The sequence below is a fragment of the Cottoperca gobio genome, chromosome 6 (assembly GCF_900634415.1).
Source record: "Cottoperca gobio chromosome 6, fCotGob3.1, whole genome shotgun sequence".
Lineage (NCBI taxonomy): Eukaryota > Metazoa > Chordata > Actinopteri > Perciformes > Bovichtidae > Cottoperca > Cottoperca gobio.
In genome coordinates, this window is record NC_041360.1 from 27,539,537 (window position 1) to 27,549,428 (window position 9,892).

General features: G+C 41.5%; 2 protein-coding genes across 2 annotated transcripts in view; one reads left to right on the forward strand and one right to left on the reverse strand.

Moving 5' to 3' along the window:
- LOC115009695 (fibroblast growth factor receptor substrate 2-like) overlaps window positions 1–4,142 on the forward strand; it is an 8,338-nt gene extending 4,196 nt beyond the window's left edge. Inside the window, 7 exon segments of the mRNA XM_029433864.1 lie at window positions 239–327; window positions 830–921; window positions 1,467–1,653; window positions 1,898–2,032; window positions 2,146–2,309; window positions 2,835–3,199; window positions 3,201–4,142. Coding sequence (XP_029289724.1) covers window positions 856–921; window positions 1,467–1,653; window positions 1,898–2,032; window positions 2,146–2,309; window positions 2,835–3,199; window positions 3,201–3,849 — 1,566 coding nt within the window. The 5' untranslated portion in view covers window positions 239–327; window positions 830–855 and the 3' untranslated portion in view covers window positions 3,850–4,142.
- A 3,707-nt stretch (window positions 4,143–7,849) lies between these two features.
- nup160 (nucleoporin 160) overlaps window positions 7,850–9,892 on the reverse strand; it is a 2,215-nt gene continuing 172 nt past the window's right edge. The window contains exons 2-9 of the mRNA XM_029433968.1: window positions 9,769–9,845; window positions 9,199–9,309; window positions 8,953–9,076; window positions 8,781–8,882; window positions 8,533–8,674; window positions 8,305–8,430; window positions 8,133–8,228; window positions 7,850–8,049 (exon numbers count right to left, since the gene is read on the reverse strand). Coding sequence (XP_029289828.1) covers window positions 7,966–8,049; window positions 8,133–8,228; window positions 8,305–8,430; window positions 8,533–8,674; window positions 8,781–8,882; window positions 8,953–9,076; window positions 9,199–9,309; window positions 9,769–9,845 — 862 coding nt within the window. The 3' untranslated portion in view covers window positions 7,850–7,965. The remainder of the gene's footprint in view (window positions 8,050–8,132; window positions 8,229–8,304; window positions 8,431–8,532; window positions 8,675–8,780; window positions 8,883–8,952; window positions 9,077–9,198; window positions 9,310–9,768; window positions 9,846–9,892) is intronic.

Below are 9,892 nucleotides of genomic sequence, written 5' to 3' on the forward strand. Positions count from 1 at the left end.
TTATGTGTTATGCAGTCTTGTAACATGTACGCTGCACCGTAAACCACAAACACCTGGAACCCTGCTGGCTGCTGCTTTTAGGAAGAGCTTCATTTGATATGCAGCAGAGTTTTTATGAGTGCAGCGAGTCAAACGCCAATACCACAGCCATGTTCATCTAAGGTGGGAAGCTAAAATCGTGATTGAGATGAATACTGCATTAATATTAAGCCTTACTGTGATGCTTCTGTGTCTGCAGAGCTGCTGTTCATGTTTACAGATCAACAAAAGCATGAGAGTCCCTCAGGCTCCGAGGATGGGACCAGGGCTACAGGAGGCAGGATCTAGGTGAGTGTTTAATATTAATATATATTAATGGGTTTACACTATTATTTAGAATGTGAGAGTCGTGTAAACTGATTATTCTGAGTGGATATTCTGGATGGAGCACAGAGTTATTATTTGTTACTGCAACTCAGCCTGCTGGGGTTTTGTCCAATCAGATCGAGGCTCTTTTGTTAATGTCCTCTCAGAGCCAATCGAGGACTCTGTTTCCTCGAGGTCCTGTCTACATCAGCTTCACTGGTTGTATTTGAGAACTTTCTGATGGGAATTCATCATTGTTATTGTATAAAAAAAAATGATATCTGTCCCGCAGTTAATCGAGTATTGGACTACTTTTGGGGAGTAGTCCGATTACTAAGCAGTCGGGATGCCTAAGTACGCACCGCTGCATGTAAACAGCTTAGTAGAAATATTGTCTTTTTCAGACGGACACAAACCTAAATACTTTGTGCTTGATGAGGTCGCCATTGTTGTAGTTTGTTGAGCGTGTGTGTGTTTGTCCCAGACGTCAGATGGTGCTCTGAAGAAGCCATGGGTAGCTGTTTAAGCTGTCCAGAGAAAGAGTCAATTCCAGATAATCATCACAGTAAATTCAAGGTGAGTCTCTCTGAAGTATTCACTGACTGTCTGTCAGCATCCAGTGTTTTACACAAACAAACTATATAAAGCTATTAATGTTAAACGCTTTCTTAAAGACCATCTTCACAATACTAAGACGGAGCAAATGTGACAAATGCAGAAGTTCGTAAACAATCGGGGAAAACAAATATATCCGTAAACACAAATCTCTGAAAAAATGTTTTTCTCTTCTCAGATTGAACTATTATTCACTTGATCCGACTGAATGTCCTGTTACGGCACACGTCCTGTATGGTTTACGATATTTGCTTAAAGTTTTAAGTCTGTTTGTTTTATGTGAAACCTTTTAATGCTGCTGCCCGGGACTCCTTGTAAGAGATTCTCCATCTCAAAGGGAATATTCCTGTAAAATAAAACAAATATAACTGAAGGTCAAGAAACGGGACGAGCATCAGCTTTATTTAGTTCAGAATAATATCCAATTTTATAGAGAAGTAATGTGTGTTGTTGTTGTGTGTCTGTCTCTGGCTATGTTGTTGTTTACGTGTTGCTTACCTGTGCAGGTGATAAACGTGGACGACGATGGGAACGAGTTGGGCTCAGGTGTGATGGAGCTGACCGACGCTGAGCTCGTGCTCCACACTCATCGTCGCGACGACGTCAGGTGGCCTTACCTGTGCTTACGGCGCTATGGCTACGACTCAAACCTGTTCTCGTTTGAGAGCGGGCGGCGCTGCCAGACGGGTCAAGGTACGAGTCACGCGACATTTTGATATTTTTATTTATTAAAACACTTGGTGTGAACCCTGCAAGGCTCTCTGCCGCTGCCCGATCACGTTTCAGCCGTTATCCCAGAACACCTAGTGGCGGGGAGCGTCTCCTGCAGCTCCTGTGAAGCAGGTCACACAGGGAAACATCCAGTCGGCTCCTCTGGTTCTCTGTTCGTGTTTCTGTTTTCGTTTTGTTTCTTAATCAACAAGTTATTATTTTTCAGGTATTTTTGCCTTCAAATGTTCTCGTGCTGAGGAGATCTTCAACATGCTGCAGGAGGTGATGCACAGCCACAGCATCAGGGTGGTTGAGGAGGCCGTGCTGGAGCCAGTCCAGCAGGCAGCACTCACTCCTGCAGGTATGTACACACACACACACGCACACATTCTGTGTATTTTCATCGGGCTGTAAATACTTCTCCTTGTATAACTACAAGATATAAATAAATATATATTATTGTGTGTGTGTTAGCTCTGGGTTACTCAGTGCCCACGGTGCCTAACGGAGTGACCAGGATCCCGTCTGTGGGCGAGGCCCCGTCTCACCCCTCCACCCGTCACCCGTCTGTGGCCTCCACCCGCCTGCCCTCAGTGGGAGAAGAGTCCACTCACCCCCTGCTGGTAGCTGACGAGGCGGTGAGACACACTTCTTGTTCCTGAAGATCACTACTGATCACTTCCTGTTCCTGAAGATCACTACTGATCCCTCCATCTGTTGCCTTGTCTGTCTACCTGATTTTCTTAATTTTCTTAATGTTTTTATTCTGATAGTTTTTAATATTTACTCTGTAGTACTTTGAGTTTTGTTAATTCAAATGAAAAGTGCGCTTATAAATAAAATGTATTTTTTTTTTTTATCCATGCTGATCAGTTCCTGCCCTAAAGATTAATACTGATCATTAATGATCATTTCCAAAATAAACTATTCATGTAAAATACAAATGCCTTCACTGTTATTTCAAGGATCTTTCCTAAAATATAATTAAATATTCTTTAAGAAACAGAAGAAAAAGTGGTCTTTAATAATAATAATAATAATAATAATAATATCTGGAAATGTCTAAACCAATGATTTAATAATAACAATGAAGCTGTTGATATTAATGATGATGTAATAATAATGATATGAATAATAATTGTAACGCCCCCCCCCTCCTGCAGGTGCACACCTACGTGAACACCACAGGGCTCCTGGAGGAGCAGCCCAGCCCCCTGATCGTCACTACGCCTCTGGAGAGTCCCACCTCTCCTCAGTGTCCTCCGACCCCCCCGCCTCCTCCGAGGGTCCGCTCCGAGCCCCCCGCCCCTCCAGAGCCCAAGGTGATGCTGGAACCTCAGGGTGTGCGCTTCGTGCTTGGGCCCACCCCCGTGCAGAGGCAGCTGATGGAGAAGCAGCAGCAGGAGGCCCAGGGGGGGGAGGAGGAGCCCCGAGAGACTAACGGCCACGCCGAAGCCGAGCCAGAGCCCGCCCCTCCGCTCTCCAACGGCTCATCCACTAATCCCTCCGCGGCTCCTCGTCGCCACCGCCCGCCCCCCCCTCACCCCCGACCTGCAGAATGTCAATAACTCAGCCCAGCGGCGCACCGCCCTACTGGACTATGAGAACCTGCCGGCGCTGCCGCCGGTGTGGGAGGCGAGGAAGCCGAGTTCTGAGGAGGACGAGAATGGCTGCGTCCTGAAGACGCCGTCGCTCAACGGCTACAACCACCAACACGGCGTGCTGCAGCACTCCTACTCCCACCCCATGTCCGCTGCCCTCGAGTCCTCGCACAATTACGTCAACACCGAGAACGTGACGGCACCGCTCAGCGCCCACCGGCCCGACACGGCCCGGCGCCGCACCGATGGCCCGACTATATTCAACTTCGACTTCCGCCGCCCGGCACTGCCGGGCCACCTGGAACCACCCAAAACGCTGAACTACATCGAGGTGGAGATGGACAGCAGCGCGGGGAACAAGGGTGCGTCGGACGGCAGCAACCCCCACACGCCGCGCACCCCCACCTCCCCGCTGCCCCCCACCACACCCACCCGCCGCACCGAGCTATACGCACTCATCGACATCGAGCGCACCGCCGCCATGTCCAACCTGCAGAAGGCCAGGCCGCGAGACGATGGCACGTCACGCAAAACGCGACACAACAGCACGGAGCTGCCCACCAAAAGCACTGCGTGACACGCACCCGCCACTTCCTGTTAACCCTTCGTGTTGTTTATACGCTGACGGAGACGCAGTGACTCCTCCTGACACACGAGATAAAGACTTCCTGTCAGGCGGAGCGTCAGGTAATCATTCCTCCTCTTGTATGGTACAAATCAGTATTACTGAACAAAGCATTCCATTTAGCCTTTTATATGATTCACTACATGCTGCTGTAGCTCCGATATAAGGACGACATGGTACATTATGTTTCTGAGTATGTACAGTAGATTCTGGCACAATAAATGTCTGTTCTGTTTTTATTTGTACTCATCTCCGCTCATCATTCAGTGTGCACACAGGGATACATTTGATCTATTGTTGGTTTATCTCCTTCGTACATCAGGGCACAATAAGGGAGCAGCGCTGCACTTCTGCCTCTTGTGGCCGAAATGAGTTTTACAACAACAAACACTCAAAACCTTAATTTATCTGTTTTCACAGTAATTTAAAAGATGATCCTGTGAAAACTGTTTCTCCTGTTGAATCATAAACACATTTATATGACTTCTCCTCGCCTGCCTCTCAGCACTTATGTTGTATTAATAAAGTCTATGAAGTGTCAGTCCCTATATTAGGGCACTTTATACGTCTGCAAAGGTACAATAAAATACCACATTTATTATAATCAGAACTGTACAAAAGGGAAAAAAATTGAGAGAAGATATATTTGTGTATTTGCAGTGTTACAAAGAGCTGGTGGTGTTTATTTTTATAGGGCTGTTCAAAATGTATATTTAATACAAATACAAATATGCTTACTTTTTCAAATGAACATGTTTATTGTTTGAGTCCATTAACAACACAAAGCAAATATTGAGTTAACTTTAAATGTAATATAAAGCAGTCGGCTCTCTATGGGTCAGTTCCTGGTTTTATGTTTTTCAGTCTCCTCACGGTGATATGGAGCTCAATTAGTGCTGCTGAATAATCCAGAGTACGAAAGAAACGCTTCGTACAAAGGAGAATCTGAAGCCTGGTCAAAAAAACTGTTTATACAGAAGAAATCTTTCAGGTTTCATTTGCGGATCATCCTCCTGAAAAAATGCTCAACTCTCCACTGAGATCAGAAACCAGGTATGAAAACTATAAAATACTATAACTGTTTATAACACTTAAACACACAGTACTGACTGTTTATAACACTTAAACACACAGTACTGACTGTTTATAACACTTAAACACATAATGTACTGTGACTGTTTATAACACCTAAACACAAAGTACTGTCTGTTTATAACACTTAAACACACAGTACTGACTGTTTATAACACTTAAACACACAGTACTGACTGTTTATAACACTTAAACACACACTACTGACTGTTTATAACACTTAAACACACACTACTGACTGTTTATAACACTTAATCACACTACTGACTGTTTATAACACTTAATCATACAGTACTGTGACTGTTTATAACACTTAAACACACTACTGACTATAACACTTAAACACACTACTGACTGTTTATAACACTTAATCACACTACTGACTGTTTATAACACTTAAACACACAGTACTGTGACTGTTTATAACACTTAAACACACTACTGACTGTTTATAACACTTAAACACATAATGTACTGACTGTTTATAACACTTAAACACACAGTACTGACTGTTTATAACACTTAAACACATACAGTACTGACTGTTTATAACACTTAAACACAGTACTGACTATAACACTTAAACACACTACTGACTGTTTATAACACTTAATCACACTACTGACTGTTTATAACACTTAAACACACAGTACTGTGACTGTTTATAACACTTAAACACACTACTGACTGTTTATAACACTTAAACACATAATGTACTGACTGTTTATAACACTTAAACACACAGTACTGACTGTTTATAACACTTAAACACACTACTGACTGTTTATAACACTTAATCACACTACTGACTGTTTATAACACTTAAGCACATACAGTACTGACTGTTTATAACACTTAAACACAGTACTGACTGTTTATAACACTTAATCACACTGCTGACTGTTTATAACAGTTAATCACACTACTGACTATAACACTTAAACACACTACTGACTGTTTATAACACTTAAACACACACAGTACTGACTGTTTATAACACTTAAACACACAGTACTGACTGTTTATAACACTTAAGCACATACAGTACTGTGACTGTTTATAACACTTAAACACTACTACTAACTGTTTATAACACTTAAACACATACAGTACTGACTGTTTATAACACTTAAACACATACAGTACTGTGACTGTTTATAACACTTAAACACACAGTACTGACTGTTTATAACACTTAAACACACTACTGACTGTTTATAACACTTAATCACACTGCTGACTGTTTATAACAGTTAATCACACTACTGACTGTTTATAACACTTAAACACATACAGTACTGACTGTTTATAACACTTAAACACATACAGTACTGTGACTGTTTATACACTTAAACACACACTAACTGTTTATAACACTTAAACACATACAGTACTGACTGTTTATAACACTTAAACACATACAGTACTGTGACTGTTTATAACACTTAAACACACAGTACTGACTGTTTATAACACTTAAACACACTACTGACTGTTTATAACACTTAATCACACTGCTGACTGTTTATAACAGTTAATCACACTACTGACTGTTTATAACACTTAAACACATACAGTACTGACTGTTTATAACACTTAAACACATACAGTACTGTGACTGTTTATAACACTTAAACACACAGTACTGACTGTTTATAACACTTAAACACACTACTGACTGTTTATAACACTTAATCACACTACTGACTGTTTATAACACTTAAACACACAGTACTGACTGTTTATAACACTTAAACACACTACTGACTGTTTATAACACTTAAACACATACAGTACTGACTGTTTATAACACTTAAACACATACAGTACTGTGACTGTTTATAACACTTAATCACACTGCTGACTGTTTATAACAGTTAATCACACTACTGACTGTTTATAACACTTAATCACACTGCTGACTGTTTATAACAGTTAATCACACTACTGACTGTTTATAACACTTAAACACATAATGTACTGACTGTTTATAACACTTAAACACACACTACTGACTGTTTATAACACTTAAACACATACAGTACTGACTGTTTATAACACTTAAACACATACAGTACTGTGACTGTTTATAACACTTAATCACACAGTACTGACTGTTTATAACACTTAAACACACTACTGACTGTTTATAACACTTAAACACACAGTACTGAATGTTTATAACACTAAAACACATAATGTACTGACTGTTTATAACACTTAATCACACAGTACTGACTGTTTATAACACTTAAACACACTACTGACTGTTTATAACACTTAAACACACAGTACTGAATGTTTATAACACTAAAACACATAATGTACTGACTGTTTATAACACTTAATCACACAGTACTGAATGTTTATAACACTAAAACATCACTGTTTAAACCCTGGACCTTGTTCTGGGATATGCTGTTCAATTTGAAACTGTATCACTGTGTCTACATAATCCTCTTATCAGACCATTTCTTAATAATTTATGAAGTGCAGTTACTGGACTACAAGCCAGTAGGCAAAATATCCCACATTCAATGTCTAATGATGTGACTAAATTTATTTTTAAACACACCGACACCGGCTCTTCTTCCTCTGCAGCTTCTCCATCAGAGGATCCTGAGCGGCTGCATCACGGCCCTCAGACTCTGCAGAGGCTGAACTCTACTCCATGGTGGAGCTCCAGGGTCATTAAAGACCTCCTGAGCTCTGAAGTGTCACTACTTACATATGTTCCATAAATAATTACGGTATTTAAAGTTGTACATTCTGTTTTTATCTTCCATAACTTAAGTATACTGAATGTTTAGCTGCGGGGACTTAAAAGGCTTCACGCTGTTGTGAATTGACAGACTCGAAGTGCGAGAAAAAAACTTTAATTTCATCACAATGAACATTCAGGAATACAAAAGAGACGATTTTTATAAAAAACTAAACACAAACAGCTCATTTACATAGTCCGCTGTGATTGGTCGGTCAGTGAGCGACGAGTCTGCGTTTGGTCGTCTGCTCCACCAGCTTGTGATAATCGTCCAGTTTGTCTCGAACTTTATTATACATCTGAAAACAGACAGACGTTTCATTAAGGTTTCTAATTTATTATTGATCACATGGCGCTCGTTAACAAACAGGAAGTGACTCACGCTGCTGTTGGTCTGCGTCTCGTTCAGAGTCTGCAGCAGCTGATCGATGGACGTGTACGGCAGCCAGACCAAAGAGGAAGTTGCCGACAGAGGCCTCTGAGACACACACACACACACACACAGTTATATAAAGTGTTCAAAGTAATGTTCAAAGTATCAGCAGGTTTCTCACCTCTATGCCAAAGTACTGGTGTCCTCTCCCCAGCAGAGCGTCCACGTACTCCAACACGAGCTCCGCTGCAGCTTCCAGGAGGTCAAAGTTCAGGTAGAGACGCAGCAGAGACGCAGCGTCCACACCCTGAGACACAGAGCACAGCTGCATCATGGGAAATAACCAGCAGACACTAACAAACACTGCTGCATCATGGGAAAGCTGTCTCCTCATTGGCTGAGCCCTCACCTTGTAAGACTTGATGAGCCAATCAGGAAGCGGGACTCCGTGCGACAGCAGCTTATTGATGACACAGCGGTGATGTTGTCCGTTAGCACACGGATACCTGAGCAGGTACGAGGAGAGCAGCCGCCACGCCTCGTCTGCAGCACTGACACCACAGAAGAAGAGACAGAAGGTTATAAATATAGATTATATAATTAAAATGTTTCCTATGTTTAATATCATGTGAAAATCAGAACTGATTAAAGTTACACCTGGACTCTTTGGTGTTGACGACAGACGACAGCTGATTAGCAGCCAACCAGCTCCAGGCTTCATTCTGAGTCTCCTCCCCCCCGAACTGCAGCTTAATGCACCTGAGAAAATAAAGGGATATTATGAATATAATAAAATGTAGATAAAGGATATCATAAAGTAAAAACCTACTTGAAGGTCAGACCCTCGAAGACAGAAGTCAGGTTCAGGTTGAAGGTTTGACAGACGGACAACGCCGAGTCAAAAAGTCCAGTTTGGATCAGCAGAGACACCATCTCCACGGCCGAGGAGCTGCCTGAATATAAATAAAGTCAGAAAACTGAAAGTTGTCTTTTACAATCTCATATTTATAAAACTAGTTTATCACACGTGTTGTAGAATATCGTTAACACTTAGATGTTAAATGTGTTGGTGTACCAGCAATGGCGGCAGACGGCTGATGATGCTGAGCGAGCGTGAGGCGACTGCGGGACAGAATGTACTCCTTCTCCAGGTCCTTCAGCTCCAGGATGTCCACCTGACGTTTGACTGCAGGAGGAGGAGAAGAAAAAGACAGAGAACAAAAAAAAGACGGAGAAGGAGAAGAAGAAAAGGGAGAAAAAAAGGAGAAGGAGGAGAAGGAGGTGAAGAAGGAGGAGAAAGAATCATTAATACAGATTTAATAACTGTAAAACACACACCGAGTTTAATGTTTGACTTTTATTTGTTCTTATAACGTTTAATGCTGAGGAATAACTGGATTTATTGACATTATTTTACTAAGGCAATTGACCGCTATCAAAAATCCAATTCTTAAACTTAAACATTTAGTTTGTTCGCTCCATAATGTTTATTTGTTCTGAAGTCCTGTAATGTAATTACTGTCCGAGCGTTTTCTCTGTTGTTTGAGTTTGAGTTCTCTGAGTTTGTACCATAAACTAGCATCGCAGGTAGAATAAAACAACACGATGACATCATGTTGTTAATAAAGTTTATTTAAAAACGGACCTGGTTCAGAAGAAAACTCTCCGTCAGAGTTTCTCTTCGGAGACGCTCCCGGACGCTCGTACTGCAAAAGAAACACACTTTATTCAGTATGAACATCCTGCTCTGACTGTGTATACATATACAC